The sequence below is a fragment of the Dermacentor albipictus genome, chromosome 8 (assembly GCF_038994185.2).
Source record: "Dermacentor albipictus isolate Rhodes 1998 colony chromosome 8, USDA_Dalb.pri_finalv2, whole genome shotgun sequence".
Taxonomy (NCBI): domain Eukaryota; kingdom Metazoa; phylum Arthropoda; class Arachnida; order Ixodida; family Ixodidae; genus Dermacentor; species Dermacentor albipictus.
The window spans coordinates 69,581,825-69,603,258 of NC_091828.1; the positions used below are offsets into that span (position 1 = coordinate 69,581,825).

The 21,434-nt window shown below is 43.8% G+C and overlaps 2 protein-coding genes across 9 annotated transcripts in view; both read left to right on the top strand.

The window, feature by feature from the left end:
- The window catches only part of LOC135914492 (kielin/chordin-like protein), a 584,091-nt gene that overhangs the window by 169,639 nt on the left and 393,018 nt on the right, over nt 1-21,434 (top strand). The gene's annotated exons all lie outside the window — the stretch shown is intronic.
- LOC135914491 (multiple epidermal growth factor-like domains protein 10) overlaps nt 1-21,434 on the top strand; it is a 164,316-nt gene that overhangs the window by 111,167 nt on the left and 31,715 nt on the right. For 3 of the 7 annotated variants that reach the window (XM_070523573.1, XM_070523574.1, XM_070523578.1), the window contains exons 10-12: nt 1,440-1,589; nt 6,433-6,582; nt 11,706-11,855. The exons of 1 other annotated variant lie outside the window; for it this stretch is intronic. In XM_070523573.1, coding sequence (XP_070379674.1) covers nt 1,440-1,589; nt 6,433-6,582; nt 11,706-11,855 — 450 coding nt within the window. The remainder of the gene's footprint in view (nt 1-1,439; nt 1,590-6,432; nt 6,583-11,705; nt 11,856-21,434) is intronic. 3 more of the 7 variants (XM_070523575.1, XM_070523576.1, XM_070523577.1) reach the window with 3 other exon arrangements.

Here is a 21,434-nt window from a genome sequence, read left to right on the forward strand (position 1 = left end):
TCCTTAGAGTTAACATAACAAGTGCCACAAACGAACCTGCCTAGTCGGGTGTTGTTAAACCACATATAAGGTACCTCCTACCTCATGTATTTAGCTTTAGGTTATAAGGAATTTCAGCTTTCGGATGAAAGGCAAACTTCAACCCCTTTTCGGCATATATTCTCTGATACCCTTAATCTGTTAACTGTTTGTGTATAATAAAATGGGACGACGTTTTCCGCGGCGCCGACGTTGGCAAGGTACGTATTGTTTTTTTTTTCCTCTTTTTGTAGAACGACTTTTAAGTGCGTATACTGAACGCCTTCCTTGCAAAAATACATTGCGGCTGCGCAAGGCCAGAAAACCTTGGTTTACCTCAGAGTGCCTAAAAACTGTAAAACGTTAAAATGCACTATACGAGCGCAATTACAGCGAAGCTGTATATTCCCAGGCAAAACACTCGTCATCCGGCGACAGAAACCGTATTGCGGGGGTATACATTCGTCCTACGTGCCGGAGAGACAAATTTCTCTTTGGATACGCATAGAAATGCTTACGCATACAAAACATATACATTTATCTACGTATCATTCCAGGAAAAAGACACAGTGGAGGACCGGGCTAAGACAATAACATGATGACATAATTATGTCGCAGCGAAGCCGGATCGCGTCATTGGCTTCGCCGGCAGTGACGTCGTTTCTCTCTCGCCACAGACCGCGCGCACGCAGCAATCTCTCTCTGACTTCTCAATAGGTTCAGAATTGGGTCTTTCTTTAAATGAATGCAATGTGTGGCCCCGGAGTCTCACTTGGTAACTGCGGTATATAACCGAGTCATAAACACTATTGGAATGGGCCTCTGGCAGCTGACGCTGTAAAAAAATATACACGGACTTCGTACCTCACTAGATATATCCTATATTAAAGTCTCTTCCGATTATCCACAACTCCTTAATTGTTACTCTGATGACGGCGAAATCCGCGTCTGGGAACTACGTGATTTGTAGGAATGTGTGATAAATTTGCGTGATTCTATACTTCATGGGTTCGATTCGCCCCTGCAATGGAGATATTTAATATAGGTTAATTTTTTTCTCATTGAATGGCGGCAAATACTCAGTGACACATAACCACGTAACCATGTTGGCATCAAAATCATAAACGTTCAACGAGAAGCGCCACATACACAGTGGCTCATAGACAGGGAACGAAGTTGGTCCAACGAACGTTTTGAAGCCACTTCCTTAACTATAGCAGCCGGTGCGTTACCCATAAAGCCATGGCCTCCCAAGTGAACCAAGTTGACATAAAAGAAGCTACCTGCCGATAGACAAACAAGCAGAGACACTGACAAACATGCAGCGAACTTCGTGAAAATCTCAAAGAAGGCGAAATTTATTATAACTAAAATAGTCTGCTCTCGGTTTATCCAACCAACCCCGCATTTTCTTTCCACAGCACATGCGCGCAATGCACCTGCCCGCCCGGCGAGAAGAAGTGCCATCTTCTCGGCAACAGGTGCCATTGTATCGATGGGAAGTACTACATGCCTGGTTCAGACGAATGTGTCCAAAATAAAGAGGACTGTAAGTTCGTCAGCCCGGCGAGGTAAGACTCCCATTCATGTCTGTTACGAGCGTGGCAGTGACGGTACATTTTGAAAAATTGAAGTTTTGACGTTGAAAAACACGATGCCACGTTGAAATGCAAGAAGCAACTACTCGAATGTTCTGTTCTTTTTTGTCCTCGTGCGCTCGTTCCGCTCGCGCCTTCTCGGACTTCGTTGTCATCGGTGCGTCAGCACATCGGCACCGCGACAGGGCGCCACGCTGCGTAGACAAAGTCTGAGCTCTGGTGAAGGCGATGGAGGTCGCACAAAGGTCTTTGGTGGTAGTGGCTGACAGTGACGCTGCAGACTAATGTTGCACGGCCTCGTGGCACAAAGTACGCGAAAGAAGCAAACGCGCATGTTGCAAGGTCACGAGCGGTGGTGTCGTAAATGCTTGCGTCGCCGTGGCGGGGAAGCCTGAAACCTGAGATGCGTCGAAAATGTGGTCGAGAGACGTGAGCTATAAGCCCGGTGAGGTGCCGTCGGCGCCGAATTTTCGCGAGTGGTAATGGGTGAACCTCGCGCACGCCGTTTCGGCGCCATTGCGACCGGAAAGCGCGTGGTGTGGTAGCTAACCTGGTGATTGGACACGACCGTTCAGGGATCATGAGGGCGATCACCGGAGACCACTCGAGGCGTACTCGGCCGTGATGGAATTGACTTGGCTCGTGTGGTCCTAGTGACGCATTCATTACAATAGCCCCGGCATCATGTAGTGGCTGAGACAGTGCGGAAAACTTGGCATTTCGTGAATGAATACTTAACTGGACACTAGAAAATAGGGCAATGTTTGAGAAGAGTGACTGTCCCTCATAACCGGTGAGCCTCGGGCCTCGCATTATCGCGGTCAGCCCAGCCGGTTTGTAGACATTGGTTCTGGTCTGTTAGTTGTCGTGTTTAGAAGTGCCATCATCAAAGAGTCCGGGGTCTGAGTGAGATCGACCAAGCGACAGGACGTGCATGAAGAATCGCGGGTGGCCTCTACTTTCGTGCCGCTCACGCCAATGTACAGAGAGTGAGTCCCAGTGGCGCTGAAGCTGCGCATGGTAGAGCCCGAGTCTGGAAAGAACTTGGCTTTTGGTGACACAAGTTCTTGGCGCTGAAACAGAACACCTTGACAGTCAAAGTCGACTGTAGTGGTGAGAGGTTTATTGTGAGGCGTGTCACTCTGGCGACAAGTGGTCAACTGAGGCCACCCAGGAAACTCGGGAGGTGCGGGGGGAGTAAGGACGGGACCTGGGCGCAGTCTTAGCTGACTTGTGTTTTATGAAGGCGGTGCTGGGGAGCTTGAGAAAATGGAGGAAATGCCACCAACAAACTCTTCTGTACCCCAAAATTAGCATAAACAAATGGTGTGATGTTTCTTCTTCACTTGTGCCAGGGAGATAAGCTGCATTCATTACACAAACGTTTTACAAGTTTACTTCTGAAGAAAGCAAACCTTGCACGTCAGAAATATATGATTCAGGAGTTCACCATGCCCAGCAACTTTCTAAATGATGTCTTGTCAATTAATAGCTAAGTTGAATGATGTTATTGTATAAAAAAATTGGCAAACATGAAAATATATACATCTCGAAGACAAAAAGCTCGGGGAAATCTACTTTGGTACTTCATTAAATTTTACTCGCAGTGAAAGACGTGTGCTCAAGCTTGTATATATTTATGGGAAGTCATTTGTATCAAGTCTGTTATTTGCCTTCTCACAGTCAGCCGTAGCTCTTCCTGTGATGTTTTAGTGTGCGCAACAATTTAATGTAACATATTCAGATGTCGTTTGTGTATTCACACGAAAGCAGCTTCAAGAGTGCATGTGTTCAAAGCTGGTTGTTACAAGGGTATGCTTAAGCCCTGCCTTTTGAGTCGCTTTGCCTTCTAGTCATAAACTTAGGTCGAAAGTAAAGACCACAATGATCGTTTTGATTGAATTCATATGCATAGGTTTTCAAATGTATTTGCACTGCTAGAGTGCTGTAGGTACTAGCCTATGTCTCCACGTTTGGTGTAGTGGTGCCTTATGTACTGTAATAATGTTTCATGCGCACGCATCTTTAGTGTAAATACAGGTGCTTCAAATTGATCAATCTCCCCTTTGGTATTGTTTGTGGTTGGGAAAGTTATGAGCAGGCACCTGGGCATATAAGTGTGAACAGCAAAGCAATTTCAAAATATGAATAAAAATCTTCTAGCCTAGCAAAACGTCAATAATATTTCAATGGCGACTTCTGAAATCATCGCCATCTCAACTGGGCCACAATGTATTTTCAGTGCTTTGGCAGTAATAACTCAACAACAAGTCAACAAAACTACTACGTCAGTTCAACGCAAAATCAATGATAACCCAACAACCATTCAACAAAACAAACACAACAGGCCGTCTAAGCACAATGGACTTTCAATGGTAACTTAACAATTATTCAACATTGAGATACGCGATGGTGTTTTAAATAAATTTCAGTGGCCAATATTCAAGAGCCCACAACGCTCAATCCAACAATTCTCCAACAAACTGAATATTTCCTCAATAAAAAACTCAACATTGACCAACTGTGCTTCAATTACTTCTCAATACCTTTTTTGTACGGGCAGAGCGTGGAAAATATCTGTCAGCAGTCGACATCGGTTGCCCAGGAACTTCTCACCATGTTAGCGAACACTTATGCCTGCCGTTAAAAAAGTCTGCTCGCACAAACTGCTGCACGAAAGAAGGACGCTAACTGAAGGCTCGCGTAGATTTTTGAAGGAATTACCGAGACATGCGGGCGATTCAGCCAGCCAGAAAAAGGACTCTTTATCTCCCCTCCCCCGCGTCACTCAAACAGAAGAAAAATAAACTGACATTGGCTGCAAGTTTTTGAACGCCAGGGGAATTTAGCTTATCAGTTTACAAAAACTGCGCCCCTTTTATTTTCTTCATATAAACGCGCAGGCAGCTATGAATAAGGAAGACTAAATGACGACACTGCTTGAATTTTTCAAGTTTTGTTTTCACATTAACGTGGTCCCTAAAACACGGTATTGTGATGAACAGGAATTGCTTTGTATACCTGATTTCGTGAACAACAGTGATATGATTCGTCATAGTCCTATGCTTCAAATTAAACGTGTTCAAATTTCAAAGATTTCAGACATTATCTGTGCTGACTGGTGAGTATGAATTACTAAGAAATATAGCTAGGGCATTTTCCTGTCATTTACCGCTCCCCACAAGGGAAACGTGCCTGCTTCTTTTATATTTGAAACACCATCTTCTCTTCGAGCAATGAAAATGATTACAAACCGATCTTTGGTAGCAATTTAAACATTGACGTGCTTAACGTTTTCCCGAATTGTGCGATGTATAGGAAACTAACACATTCACTATTTTTACAGAAATTCGCTCGCAGTCAGGCTCACTTTAGCGAACTGCTTAGAGTTAACATAACAAGTGCCACAAACGAACCTGCCTAGTCGGGTGTTGTTAAACCACATATAAGGTACCTCCTACCTCATGTACTTAGCTTTAGGTTATAAGGAATTTCAGCTTTGGGATGAAAGGCAAACTTCAACCCCTTTTCGGCATATATTCTCTGATACCCTTAATCTGTTAACTGTTTGTGTATAATAAAATGGGACGACGTTTTCCGCGCCGCCGACGTTGGCAAGGTACGTATTGTTTTTTTTTCTTTTTTTTAGAACGACTGTTAAGCGCGTATAATGAACGCTTTCCTTGCAAAAATACATTGCGGCTGCGCAAGGCCAGAAAACCTTGGTTTACCTGAGAGTGCCTAAAAACTGTAAAACGTTAAAATGCACTATACGAGCGCAATTACAGCGAAGCTGTATATTCCCAGGCAAAACACTCGTCATCCGGCGACAGAAACCGTATTGCGGGGGTATACATTCGTCCTACGTGCCGGAGAGACAAATTTCTCTTTGGATACGCATAGAAATGCTTACGCATACAAAACATATACATTTATCTACGTATCATTCCAGGAAAAAGACACAGTGGAGGACCGGGCTAAGACAATAACATGATGACATAATTATGTCGCAGCGAAGCCGGATCGCGTCATTGGCTTCGCCGGCAGTGACGTCGTTTCTCTCTCGCCACAGACCGCGCGCACGCAGCAATCTCTCTCCGACTTCGCAATGGGTTCAGAATTGGGTCTCACTTTAAATGAATGCAATGTGTGGCCCCGGATTCTCACTTGGTAACTGCACTACATAACCGAGTCATAAACACTATAGGAATGGGCCTCTGACAGCTGACCCTGTAAAAAAAATAAACACGGACTTCGTACTTCACTGGATATATCCTATATTAAAGTCTCTTCCGATTATCCACAACTCCTTAATTGTTACCCTGATGACGGCGAAATCCGCGTCTGGGAACTACGTGATTTGTAGGAATGTGTGATAAATTTGCGTGATTCTATACTTCATAGGTTCGATTCACCCCTGCAATGGAGATATTCAATATAATTTTATTTTTTCTCATTGAATAGCGGCAAATACTCAGTGACACATAACCACGTAACCATGTTGGTATCAAAATGAAAAAGGTTCAACGAGAAGCGCCACATACACAGTGGCACATAGACAGGGAACGAAGTTGGTCCAACGAACGTTTTGAAGCCACTTCCTTAACTATTGCAGCCGGTGCGTTACCCATAAAGCCATGGCCTCCCAAGTGAACCAAGTTGACTTGAAAGAAGCTACTTGCCGATAGACAAACAAGCAGAGACACTGACAAACATGCAGCGAACTTCCTGAAAATCTCGAAGAAGGCGAATTTTATTAAAACTGAAATAGTCTGCTCTCGGTTTATCCAACCAACCCCGCATTTTCTTTCCACAGCACTTGCGCTCAATGCGCCTGTCCACCCGGCGAGAAGAAGTGCCATCTTCTCGGCAACAGGTGCCATTGTATCGATGGGAAATACTACATGCCTGGTTCCGACGAATGTGTCCAAAATAAAGAGGACTGTAAGTTCGTCAGCCCGGTGAGGTAAGACAACCTGTTATGTCCGTTGCGAGCATGGCAGCGACGTTGAATTTTGAAAAATTGAAGTTTTGAAGTTGAAAAAAGAAGATGCGTCGTAGAAATGCAGGAAGCAACTACTCGATATTTCTGTGCATTTTCTGCTCAAGCGCTCGTTCCGCGCGCGCCGTCTCGGACGTCGTTGTCATCGGTGCGTCACAACATCGGCACTGCGACAGGGCGCCACGCTGCATAGACGGAGTCTGAGCTCTGGTGAAGGCGATGGGGGTCGCACAAAGTTCTTTGGTGGTCGCGACTAACAGTGACGCTGCGGACGAATGTTGCACGGCCTCGTGGCATAAAGTACGCGAAAGAAGCAAACGCGCATGTTGCAAGGTGACGCGCGGTTGTGTCGTCAATCCTTGCGTCGCCGTGGCGGGGACGCCTGAAACCTGAGATGCGTTGGAAATGTGGTCGAGAGACGTGAGCTATACGCCCGGTGAGGTGCCGTCGGCGCCGTATTTTCGCGAGTGGTAAGGGGTGAATCTCGTGCACGCCATTTCGGCGTCATTGCGACCGGAAAGCGCGCGGTGTGGTAGCTCGCCTGGTGATAGGACAGGACCGTTCAGGGATCATGAGGGCGATCGATGGAGACCACTCGAGGCGTACTCGGCCGTGATGGAATTGACTTTGCTCGTGTGGTCCTAGTGACGCATTCATTAATATATCCCCGGCATCATGTAGTGGCTGAGATGGTGCGTAGCATAACAAGTGCCACAAACGAACCTGCCTGCTCGGGTGTCCTTAAACAACATATGCTACCTCTTATCTCATTTAGCTTTAAGCTATAAGGAATTTCATTTTTGGGATGCAAGGCCAAGTTCAACCGTTGAACCCCTTTTCAGCACATAATTACTGATACCCTTTATCTGTCAACTGTTTGTCTATAGCGAAATGAGACGACGTTTTCCGCGGCACTGACGTCAGCAAGGCACCTATTGTTTTTTTTTTGTACACCGACTTTTAAGCACGTATAACGAATGTTTTCCTCACAAAATTAGAGAGTGGCATCGGAAGGCCAGAAAACCTCGGCTTACATCAGAGCGCCTAAAAGCTATAAAAGCTTAAAGTGCACTCTACGAGCGCTTCTACGGCGAAGCTGTTTATTCCTAGGTGAAACACTCGTGGTCCGACCACAGAAACCGTACTACGGGGGTATGAGCCATTGTTTAGGAGGGTATGTGCCATTGCATTCATCTTACGTCACGGGTGGACAAGTTTCTCGTTGGGCTGGCATAGAAATGCTTACGCATATAGACCATATACATCCATCTACGTATCATTCCAGGGAAGAGACACAGTGGGGAACAGGGTTTAAGGCGACATGTATGCGTATATGCATGTGTGTATGTATTATATATATGTATAAATGTGTGTATATATATGCGTCTGTGAATATCTATATATTGACCTTGCCACAAGAATGTACTATGAATATCTTGCCATGTTGCTGCCTGTTGTTCATGGGGAGGTAGGACTAGTCAAGCTGCCGTTATGCAGCTTTTATCCTGCCATCCCTACCACGTTGTATATATCAGTGTACTTATGTGGTAAAAATAAACTTCTTCTTCTTCTTCTACATCATGGTGACATAATAATCTCACAGCAAAGCTGGGGCGCGCCATTGGCTTCGCCGGCAGTGACGTCGGTTATCTCTCACCGCAGAGCGCGCTCGCAGCGATCTCTCTCCGACTGCGTAAAAGGTTCAAAAATGTGTCCCTGTCTTTAAGTAAATTAAATGTGCGGCCGCGGTGTGTACCTTGGTAATTGCAGCGCATAAGCGTGTCACAACCACTATTGGATGGGTCCATGACAGCTTCCGCTGTAATATATATAAATATATATATATATATGTTTATTTATTTTTTATTTAAAAAACATCTTACAGGCCTTGTCGGGCATTCAGTAAGGGGGGCAATGTAACAAAGAACTGTTCGGTACAATGGAGACAACTCAAAAATAAACCTAAGACAACTGTGCCGTGGCTGCACTAAAAACAAAACAAAGCACAGCATGCTCAAGCATAGCAGATGTATAAAAAGTAGGAGATTATGTAAAAAGCACGAACAGGCGTTCACGGAGTATTTTACGATCAGTTATCGTGACGATATCATCGGGAAGACCATTGCAGTGGGATATGGCACGAAGTACAGCAGATAAATTGAAAGCAGTGGTTTTACCGAAAATGCGCTTGAAGCTAAGATGATTATGTAATCTTGAGGACGTACGGACGGGGGTTTGGAGGGGTAATATGCATGGCTTATCGGAATGAACATATTTGTGAAATAGACAGAGCAAAGCCATCTTCCGGCGGATGTCGAGGGGCTGTAAACGAATGTTGAGCTTTATCTGCGTTATACTTGACTTTCGATCGAAATTCCCAGTTATATATCGGGCAGCTCTATTCTGAATGCGTTCCAGCATGGTTATTAAATATTCTAGGTGTGGTGACCATACAGCTGATGCAAGTTCTTATTGCGGGCGTACGAATGTCAGGTATGGTAATTTACGCACGTCAGCAGATGAATTTTGCATGTTGCGCCTCAGAAAGCCAAGGGTTTTAGAACAGTTGCGCAAATTGTAGTGATATACGGAGACCAAGAAAGGTTACAAGTGAGGTTTACACCAAGGTATTTGTAAGTAGCGGTACGTGACAGGTTCGTGTTATTTATGGTGTATGTGAATATGGAGCTAGTGCGTTTGCGTGAGAACGATATATTATTTTCATTTGTAAGGGTTAAGAGACATTTTCCATATATTACACCAGTCGCTAATAATGTGAAGGTCATGCTGCAAGGCGGTATGATCGTTAATAGAATTAATTTGTCGGTAAACAAGGCAATCGTCGGCGAACAGTCGTATGCAGGAGGAAATGTTTGAAGGTAGGTGGTTAATAAATATTAGGAAAAGCAGAGGCCCCAACACACTCCCCTGTGGTACACCACAAGTGACCTCAGTGACAGGAGAAGGACAATTGTTAACAATGGTAAATTGGCGACGAAGCGATAAAACGTTTCTAAGCCAAGAAAGGGTTAGTGAGTCGATACCTAGATGAGATATCTCAGAAATGAGCCGGCAATGGGCAACGCGATCAAATGCTTTTGAAAAGTCCAGGAAAATGGCGTCTATTTGTTTACTGTTGTTCATACTGCTACATGTAGGCCGGTGGTAAATTCTACTAACTGTGTTTCACAAGATAGGCCATTCCTGAAGCCATGCTGTTTCTGAAAGAAAAAGTTATTTTTTCCTAGGTGCGTGTAAATGTGCGAGGCGATTATGTGTTCAAATAGTTTGCATGACACAGATGTTGGCAATATTGGGCGATAGTTTTCAGGCCTATGTCTATCTTCAGTTTTAAACATGGGAACAACCTTCGCAATCTTCCAGTCAACGGGCAAGACACCAGACGACAAGGACTGCTTGAAGATATGATATAGGATGGCACTTGAAGTATATACTGTGTTTTTTAATAGCTTAGTGTTAATATTGTCAATACCACAAGCAGATGTGGTTTTAAGTCAAGTTAATGAGGCTAACAATGCCTTCAGTTGAGATATTTATGGGTGCCATAAATGGGTAATACTAATCCGGAACCACTGGAATAGCGGAATGGTCTTCCCTTGTAAAAACAGAAGAAAAATATGCGTTAAATTGTGATGAACATTCCCCGTCTGAAAGAAGTTGTTGTTTGTCGTCTAGCAGAGAAATATCAGAAGTGTTACCGGGTGTTAACGTTTGCCAAAATTTACGCGGATTAGTCTTCAGGAGAGAAGGTACGTCGTGCGCGAAGTACTTGTCTTTAGAAGTGCGCAAGGCTAAAGTTTATTCACTAAGGAATTTTTTGTACTTGCTCCATGAGGACTCGCTTGCCCGATTTATAGCATTGCGGTACAGACGTTTTTTTTTATTACGTAGTGTTCGAAGTTTTTTATTGAACGATGGTTTAGATTTGTCGTTCACTGCCGAAACGTACGGAATATATTTGTCGGCGAGAGCGAGTAATTTGTCTTTGTAAAGTATCCAGTTTTCGTTAACGGAACGTTGGGAAAAAGACGGCAAGAATGAGTCACTGAGAAATAACTGAAGTTCAGTGTTGACGGAAGCGTAGTTAGCTTTGTTGTTATCCCGAATTTTTTTATGTTAAAACCCAGTGAATAACATGGGAATTCGGAGCGTCAGCTGAAGCAGCTTATGGTCACTGATACCGTCAGAAATTAACAAAGGACACAGGATTTCAGGTGCGGTAGTTAGTGCCAAATCTAAGAGGTTATTGTCACGGGTGGGTTGATTGATTACCTGAGAAAGATTTAAGTCCAAAGTTAGTTCAATGAAATCGGTTGCGTGCTTGCACGACGATGACAAGCATGGCCAATTGATTTGGGGAAAATTGAAATCGCCAAGCAGATAAACATAACGAGTTGAACATTTCTGCATGGCAGTAACAATGCTTTCGCGTATATATATATATATATATATATATATATATATATATATATATATATATATACATACATACATATATATACAGGGAGTTTGCACCTCGCTGGATAGCTTCTATATACATTGAAGACTATTCCGATTATCCACAACTACTTAATTGTTACCCTGATGACGGCAACATACGCGCATGGCGACTATGTGTATATGCAGTTGAACAAATTTGAGTGATTCTATATTTCATGAGTTGGATTTGCCCCTGCAAAGGAGATATTTTAAATCAGTTTATTTTTTTCTGATTGAATAGCGGCAAATACTCAGTGACGCAAAACCAGGTAACCGTGTTGGCATCAAAAGTGTTCAATGAGAAGCGCCACATACACAGGGGCACATAGACAGGGAACGAAGTTGGTCCAACGATCGTTTTGAAGCCACTTCCTTAACTATAGCAGCCGGTGCGTTACCCATAAAGTCATGGACTACCAAGTGAACCAAGTAGACGTGAAGGAAGCTACCTACCGATAGACAAACAAGCAGAGACACTGACAAACATGCAGCGAACTTCGTGAAAATCTCGAAGAATGCGAATTTTATTATAACTGAAATAGTCTGCTCTCGGTTTATCCAACAAATCCCGCATTTTCTTCCCACAGCACTTGCGCTCAATGCACCTGTCCTCCCGGCGAGAAGAAGTGCCATCTTCTCGGCAACAAGTGCCATTGTATCGATGGGAAATACTACATGCCTGGTTCCGAGGAATGTGTCCAAAATGAAGAGGACTGTAAGCTCGTCAGCCCGGCGAGGTAATACTCCCATTTAAGTCTGTTACGAGCGTGGCAGTGACGTTCAATTTTGAAAAAATTCAAGTTTTGAAGTTGAAAAAAGACGATGCCACGTTAAAATGCAAGAACCAACTACTCCAATTTTCTGTTCTTTTTCTCCTCGTGCGCTCGTTCCGCTCGCGCCTTCTCGGACTTCGTTGTCATCGGTGCGTCACCACATCGGCACCGCGACAGGGCGCCACGCTGCATAGACAGAGTCTGAGCTCTGGTGAAGGCGATGGGGGTCGCACAAAGTTCTGTGGTGGACGCGCCTGACACTGACGCTGCGGACGAATGTTGCACGGCCTCGTGGCACAAAGTACGCGAAAGAAGCAAACGCGCATGTTGCAAGGTTACGCGTGGTTGTGTCGTCAATGCTTGCGTCGCCGTGGCGGGGACGCCTGAAACCTGAGATGCATTGGAAATGTGGTCGAGGGACGTGAGCTATACGCCCGGTGAGGTGCCGTCGGCGCCGTATTTTCGCGAGTGGTAATGGGTGAACCTCGCTCACGCCGTTTCGGCGTCATTGCGACCGGAAAGCGCGTGGTGTGGTAGCTCGCCTGGTGATTGGACACGACCGTTCAGGCATCATGAGGGCGATCGCCGGAGACCACTCGAGGCGTACTCGGCCGTGATGGAATGGACTTTCCTCATGTGTTCCTATGACCCATGCATTACAATAGCCCCGGCATCAAGTAGTGGCGGAGATGGTGCAGAAAACTTGGCATTTCGTGAATGAATACTTAACTGGACACTGGAAAATAGGTCAATGTTTGAGAAGAGTGACTGACCCTCATTACCGGTGAGCCTCGGGCCTCGCATTTTCGCTGTCAGCCCAGTCGGTTTGTAGACATTGGTTCTGGTCTGTTAGTTGTCGTGTTTAGAAGTGCCATCATCAAAGAGTCCGTTTCTGAGTGAGATCGACCAAGGGACAGGACGTGCATGATGAATCGCGGGTGCCCTCTACTTTCGTGTCGCTCACGCCAGTGTACAGAGAGTGAGTCCCAGTGGCGCTGAAGTTGCGCGTGGTAGAGCCCCAGTCTGGAAAGGACTTGGCTTGACAGTCAACACCTTGACAGTCAAAGTCGACTGTAGTGGTGATTGGTTAATTGTGAGGCGTGTCACTCTGGCGAAAAGTGGTCAACTGAGGCCACCCAGGGAACTCCGAAGGTGCGGGGGGAGTAAGGATGGGACCTGGGCGCAGTCTTAGCTGACTTGTGTTTTATGAAGGCGGTGCTGGGGAGCTTGAGAAAATTGAGGAAATGCCACCAACAAAGTCTTCTGTACCCCGAATTAGCATAATCAAATGGTGTACTGTTTTTTCTTCACTTGTGCCAGGGAAATAAGCTGCATTCATTAAACAAAAGGTTTACAAGTTTACTTCTGAAGATAGCAAACCTTGCACGTCAGAAATATATGATTCAGGTGTTCACCATGCCCGACAACTTTCTAAATGATGTCTTGTCAATTAATAGCTAAGTTAAATGATGTTATTTTATAAAATAATTCGCAAACATGAAAATATATACATCTCGAAGACAGAAAGCTCGCGCAAATCTACTTTGGTACTTCATTAAATTTTAATCGCGGTGAAAGACGTGTGCTAAAGCTTGTATATATTTACGTGAAGTCATTTGTATCAAGTCTGTTATTTGCCTTCTCACAGTCAGCCGTAGCTCATCCTGTGATGTGTCAGTGTGCGAAACAATTTAATGTAACATATTCAGATGTCTTTTGTGTATTCACACGAAAGCAGCTTCAAGTGTTCATGTGTTCATAGCTGGTTGTTACAAGGGTATGCTTAAGCCCTGCCTTTTGAGTCGCTTTGCCTTCTAGTCATAAACTTAGGTCGAAAGTGAAGACCACAATGATCGTTTTGATTGAATTCATATTCATAGGTTTTCAAATGTATTTGCACTGCTACAGTGCTGTAGGTACTAGCCTATGTCTCCGCGTTTGATGTAGTGGTGCCTTATGTACAGTAATAATGTTTCATGCCCACGCATCTTTAGTGCAAATAAAGGTACTTCAATTTGATCAGTCTCTCCTTTGCTATTGTTTGTGGTTGGGAAAGTTATGAGCAGGCACCTAGGCATATAAGTGTGAACAGCAAAGCAATTTCAATATATGTATATATAGATCCTCTAGCCTAACAAAACGTCAATAATATTTCAATGGCGACTTCTGAAATCCCCGCCATCTCAATTGGACCACAATGTACTTTTCAGTGCGTTGGCAGTAATAACTCAACAACAGGTCAACGGAACTACTACGTCAATTCAACGCAAAATCAATGGTAACCCAACAACCATTCAACAAAACAAACACAACGGGCCGTCTAAGCACAATGGACATTCAATGGTAACTTAACAATTATTCAACATTGAGATACGCGATGGTGTTTTAATTAAATTTCAGTGGCCAATATTCAAGAGCCCTCAACGCTCAACCCAACAATTCTCCAACAAACTGAATATTTCCTCAATAAAAAACTCGACATTGACCAACTATACTTCAATGACTTCTCAATACCTTTTTTGTACGGGCAGAGCGTGGAAAATGTCTGTCAGCAGTCGACATCGGTTGCTCAGGAACTTCTCACCATGTTAACGAACACTTATGCCTGCCGTTAAAAAAGTCTACTCGCACAAACTGCTGCACGAAAGAAGGACGCTAACTGAAGGTTCGCGTAGATTTTTGAAGGAATTACCGAGAAATGCGGGCGATTCAGCCAGCCAGATAATGGAATCTTTATCTCCCCTCCCCCGCGTCATTGAAATCAAAGAAGAATAAACCGACATTGGCTGCAAGATTTTGAACGCCAGGGGAATTTAGCTTATCAGTTTACAAAAACTGCGCCCCTTTTATTTTCTTCATATAAACGCGCAGGCAGCAAGGAATAAGGAAGACTAAATGACGACACTGCTTGAATTTTTCGAGTTTTGTTTTCACATTACCATGGTCCCTCAAACCCGGTATTGTGATGAACAGGAGTTGCTTTGTATACCTGATTTCATGAACAACAGTGATATGATTCGTCATAGTCCTATGCTTCAAATAAAAGGTGTTCAAATGTCAAAGATTTCAGACATTATCTGTGCTGACTGGTGAGTATGAATTACTAAGAGATATAGTTAGGGCATTTTCCTGACATTTACCGCCCCCACAAGGGAAACGTGCCTGCTTCTTTTATATTTGAAATAGTATCTTCTCTTGGAGCAATGAAAATGATTACAAACCGATCTTTGGTGGCAATTTAAACATTGACGTGCTTAACGTTTTTCCGAATTGTGCGATGTATAGGAAACTAACACATTCGCTATTTCTACAGAAATCCGCTCGCAGACAGGCTCACTTTAGCGAACTCTTTAGAGTTAACGTAACAAGTGCCACAAACGAACCTGCCTAGTCGGGTGTTGTTAAACCACATATAAGGTACCTCCTACCTCATATATTTCGCTTTGGGTTATAAGGAATTTCAGCTTTGGGATGAAAGGCAAACTTCAACCCCTTTTCGGCATATATTCTCTGATACCCTTAATCTGTTAACTGTTTGTGTATAATAAAATGGGACGACGTTTTCCGCGCCGCCGACGTTGGCAAGGTACGTATTGTTTTTTTTTTCTTTTTTTTTAGAACGACTGTTAAGCGCGTATAATGAACGCTTTCCTTGCAAAATTACATTGTGGCTGCGCAAGGCCAGAAAACCTTGGTTTACCTCAGAGTGCCTAAAAAGTGTAAAATGTTAAAATGCACTATACGAGCGCAATTACAGCGAAGCTGTATATTCCCAGGCAAAACACTCGTCATCCGGCGACAGAAACCGTATTGCGGGGGTATACATTCGTCCTACGTGCCGGAGAGACAAATTTCTCTTTGGATACGCATAGAAATGCTTACGCATACAAAACATATACATTTATCTACGTATCATTCCAGGAAAAAGACACAGTGGAGGACCGGGCTAAGACAATAACATGATGACATAATTATGTCGCAGCGAAGCTGGATCGCGTCATTGGCTTCGCCGGCAGTGACGTCGTTTCTCTCTCGCCACAGAGCACGCGCACGCAGCAATCTCTCTTCGACTTCGCAATAGGTTCAGAATTGGGTCTCTATTTCAATGAATGCAATGTGTGGCCCCGGAGTCTCACTTGGTAACTGCAGTGCATAACCGAGTCATAAACACTATTGCAGTGGGCCTATGACAGCTGACCAAGCAAAAAAATAAAGACGGACTTCGTACCTCGCTGGATAGATCCCATATTAAAGTCTCTTCCGATTATCCACAACACCTTGATTGTTACCCTAATGACGGTGAAATCCGCGCCTGGGAACTGCGTCATATGTAGGCATGTGTGATAAATTTGCATTATTCTATACTTAATTGGTTCGATTTGCCCCTGCAATTTTGATATTTTAAATCAGTTTATTTTTTCTCATTCAGTAGCGTAAAATACTCAGTGACACCCCGTACAAAAAAAATTCTTGAGAAGGCATTGAAATATTGTTGGTCCATGTTGAGTTTTTTATTGAGGAATTATTGAGAGTATGTTGGAGAATTGTTGGGTTGAGTGTTGAGCACTCTTGAATATTGGCCACTGAAATCGAGTTAAAACACCATTGGGTACCTCAATGTTGAATAATTGTTAAGTTACCATTAAAATTCCATTGTGCTTAACGGCCCGTTGTGTTCGTTTTGTTGAATGGTTGTTGAGTTACCATTGATTCTGCGTTGAACTAACGTTGTGGTAGTTCTGTTGACCTGTTGTTGAGTTATTATTGCCACAGCATTGAAAAGCATATTGTGGCACAGTTGAGATGTCATTGAGATTTCAGAAGTCGCCATTGAAATATGATTGACGTATCGTTGGGCTAGTGTATTTTTATTCATATATTGAAATGCTTCGCTGTCCACACTTGCATGCCCCGGTCCTGCTCGTAACTTTCCCAAACACAAACAAAATCACAGGAGAGACTGATCAACTTGAAGTACCTTTATTTACACTAAAGATGCGTGCACGTGATACATTATTACAGTACATAAGGCACCACTACATCGAACCTGGAGACATAGGCTAGTACCTACAGCACTCTAGCAGTGTAAATACGTCTGAAAAAACCTATACATAAGAATCCAATCAAAACGATTATTGTGCTCTTCACTTTCGACTTAAGTTTATGACTAAAAGGTAAAGCGACTCAAAATACAGGGCTTAAGCATACCCTTGCAACAACCAACTTTGAACACATGAACACTTGGAGCTGCTTGCATGTGTATACACAAAAGACATCTGAATATGTTACATTAAAATGTTGCGCACACTAACACATCACAGGAAGAGCTACGGCTGACTGTGAGAAGGCAAAATAACCAACTTGAAACGAATGACTTCACGTAACTATATACAACCTTTAGCACACGTCTTTCATCGTGATTAAAATTTAATGAAGTACCAAAGTATACTTGCCTGAGCTTTGTCTTCTATATATATATATTTTCATGTTGCCCAATTATTTTATAAAATAACATCACTCAACTTAGCTATTATTTGACGAGACATCATTTAGAAAGTTGTCGGGCATGATGAACACCTGAATCGTGTTTCTGACAAGCCAGGATTGCTTTCTTCAGAAATAAACTTGCAAATCTTTTGTGTAATGAAAGCAGCTTATCCCCCTGGCACAAGTCAAGAACAAACAGTACGCCATTTGATTATGTTAATTTGGGGTACAGAGGAGTTAGTTAGTGGCATTTCCTCAATTTAGTGAGCTCCTTTTCAGGTAATATTTCTGGACTTGCACAAAGCTAATTAAAGCACTTTTGGGGGCCTTTTTTCCTATACCCAGCAACTAAGTGCTACCTCAGTCAATAAAGAGATAAGGAAAGGCTAATACCTTGAACGATAAGAGAAAAAATAATTATTTAGCACAGAAAATTGGTAGTAACACATGGCTAACACAATTCCAAACAGCCAAATAAATGGTCACCTGCACTTTCAGTATCAAGCACCCCAGAAATAGTCTTACAGTATGAGAAAAGGTTCCAATGACTCCACAGCCCTATTGCTGAGACAGTGAAAAACGCATATAAACCATATACGAAACACCAATTACCTCAATTTCACAGATAAAATGTTATTAAAATAGCACCAGAATTTTGCTGCATAAAAATTGGGACAAAGCAGTAACTGAAAGACAGGGGGAGCTACAGCGTACCCATGTTGAAAAAGATTACAAGGAAAATGATATATATGCATATTTAAGTTTACAATTTTCGCTCCAACATATAGAAAAAGAACGCATGCACTTAGAGCATAAAAAGGTTCATGTGCCTGGAGAATGCAGCGCAGTACAAAGAAGCGTCATGAGAACCAAAAAGTAGATCTTACTACGAATGCTTGCAACCTACAATCAGGCATGTGCCATGTCATGCCTTGAATGGATGAAATTCATAAATCTTACACACAAAGGAAGTTACCATCACTCTTATTGGCTTCCTGAGGGGACTCCTTCAAATTGAACTAGAAAAATGTACTCAGTGTCAAAAACAAAGAGAAGATAAGACCCTACAGCGTTCTTCCTGAAATGAACAGCGCAAATAACTTCATCTATCAATTCCATGGACACTTCGCCAATTCGGTGTACATTTATATTTCACAACCATCCAAACAGAGACGAGAAGGATGAATTAAGGTAGGAACACACATGAACGCTGACTCAAGTAGAAGTTTATTCGTGAAGACGAAGATTTTAAACACACTGGCCAACTTCACACAGAAAAAGCCATGGATGCGCAGCATACACAGCCCGGCACAACAAAAAAGGACCGAAATACGTCCTGTAGAATAAACATGTGCACCAAAAACTAACAAAAACATGAAAACTGAAAGGTTTCTCCTGTAAGCGATAGTAATGAGAAGTACTGTAGCAACTCTTTCCCACTAAGGGTCACAGAAATCTTGTTTATGAATATTTCTTCGTGATCAATAAATAAAGCTTCCATAAGTCCTTTTGTGTTCTGGTCTATCTGATGAAAGATTCGTTCTTTCTGCTCTATACCGCAACACCAGAGTTCCAGAAGCAATATTTATTGATCACAAACGAAACAATTGCGTAACCAAGTTATCTGTTTCCCTTAGTGGGAAAAGGTTGTTCTCAAAAGAGTATTTCCCGTTGGGTAGTATCACTTATCGGACAAATCTTTCGCTTTTTCACTAGATTTGAGCGATAGTTCTCGTTTTTCACGCACGTCTATTCTACATGACATGGCTTTTTCATATTTTTTTTTGTCGCACGTGGCTGTTTCTGCCACGCACGCACGGATTTTTATCTTTGCCAAGTTGACCAGTGTGTTTAATACCTTTGTCATCAAAAGCAAACATTTAGTAGAGCTTGCGCTCGTGTGTGCTCCTACCTATCTCGTCGTCCGCCTCTGTTCGTGCTGCTGTTCACAGTACCCACGTATCACTTCGTTAGGCTGGTAAACATTCTCACAAACAAAAGCAAATGCCTCCCCTCAAAAGGTAGCCCATCCTTTACTACTAAACGCCAGAGCAAATCGAAAGTAAGCCTTCACAGCGTCCATGCAGCAGCTGGTACACCACAGAGTAACACAAAAAATAGTTGAAAATCCCACTTGATGCGAGCTTGCTAGTGAATCAGCCACATATCAACGGGTGTCTCTTGCACGACGCCAAGGTGCTTTTGGCGTAGAACACTTTAGCATCTGGGAATTTACTGCATACGTAACCTGTGAGAAGGGAAAGTGGACAGAAAATGAGATTTCGCGGATTAAGAATCTGCCACGCACTGCACATAACTACGCACGAAATAGAAGTACACACTATACTGACAAGTAAAAATTTGGGACTTTTTACGAGTGCCGTCGAGAAAAGGAAGGAATGGGTTGCTACGGTAAATGTTAGCTAAAACACGCACAGCGATGTTTCACAGTGGGGAAAATATTCCCGGCTCTCTCGCTGAACCAAAGACCACGCGACAGTGCATAGCCCATACCAAACAGATATCGAATCTTTTGGTAGAAGTCCAGTAGAAGGGATGACCTAAACATACGCCGAGAGCGATGCGAGCGTGAGCGTGCCTGTACGAGTGAGAACATGCACCGCTTCTTTGAAGCTAGCCGCGCTCCGGCGTGGCTCCGATCATCCCGCGCGATTTCTGTGCAGAACATCGCGTACACGCCCTTGCGTTGCGCGGTAGCGTCCGCGCAGTGAGCTAGCTTCGTGCACGCGTCAATCTTCACCGCGCAAAAGGTGCTCGAGTGCGACGCTTAGCTCGAGGCGACAACGCGCCGATTGGCGCTCCATTCGCTTCTGGAAACAACCAATATTCGGATCGGTCCAACTCAAAGAGGCAGCAGAGAACGGTGGCATGTTTCGGTTATCGCTTATTAAAATTGTACAGTACGTCTTCAACGGCAAACCGCCGCGCTAGATAAAGATGCTTACTGCGGTAGTTTTCGCGGTGATAGACGATAAGGTGAGCCCGTCGGCGGCTGTGTTCTTTGACCACGTCACCACACCTCTGTTCATTTGCGCTGTGTATCCATGAACAGTCACCGCGCGGAAGCTGTGACTAATCGGTTGGCCGTTCTCCGAAAATCCCAGAGAGGCGAAATATATTTCGCGGTGCGCCGCATCATTAGACGCAACCTAAATCGAGGCGCGCTTAACCGCTACGGCACAAAAGGTGATCACACTAACCGTATGGTATACGATGAGCCACTACGGAAAAAAAATTCTGATGTTCCACGTGCCAAACCAACGATCTGATTATGAGGCACGTCGTAGTTGGGGGCTCCGTTTTAATTTTGACTTCCTGGAAATGTTTACGTACATACAATGCACAATGCACGAGCGTTTTTGCATTCCACTCCTTTGGAATGCGGCCGCTGCAGGGATCGTATCCACGACCTCGATCCCCAAATTGCCAAGGAGGCCACCATAGTTACGAAATGCGTAAGCGTGAAGTGCAACACTGCCTTCCGGTACGAGTGTGGTACAAGCGTAGCACAGCTGCACACCTGCTGCACGATTATTTGTCGCGGTTCTCCTAAACTCGTAGTGCCTGCCTAAATACCTTGAAAGGCAGCGCGCCTCTCACGTATCGGAACGCGATAACAAGCGCTTAGACGGCATACGTGAGCCGCCATAAAAAATGACATGGCCATTGTACAAAATTATCACTGCGCAGAGAAGCCGATCCTTATGTTCCAATTGTGTTCTCTCATACAAATGAAGGAAACGTTATTAGACATGAACAAATGAAGCAATGCAATTTTACGCACATGGGGCGCCGCTGCCTCTTCGCCTACCATTGTTTCAAACAAAGTGACGGCGGCAGCGACAGTTAGTATCGCGCGCATTTGCTCCGGGGCATGCGGTTTGCTTCAAGAAAGTGAACGGTGTGCTTAACATGTCACGCTCCTCAATGTAAAAATAGAAAAGAAGGCTACGTGACCAAGAAAACGAGATTACTTACCTATCTTCAGAAGTGCGGCTGCGACTGTTTCGGGGTGCCTTCTCTCCAACAGGCATC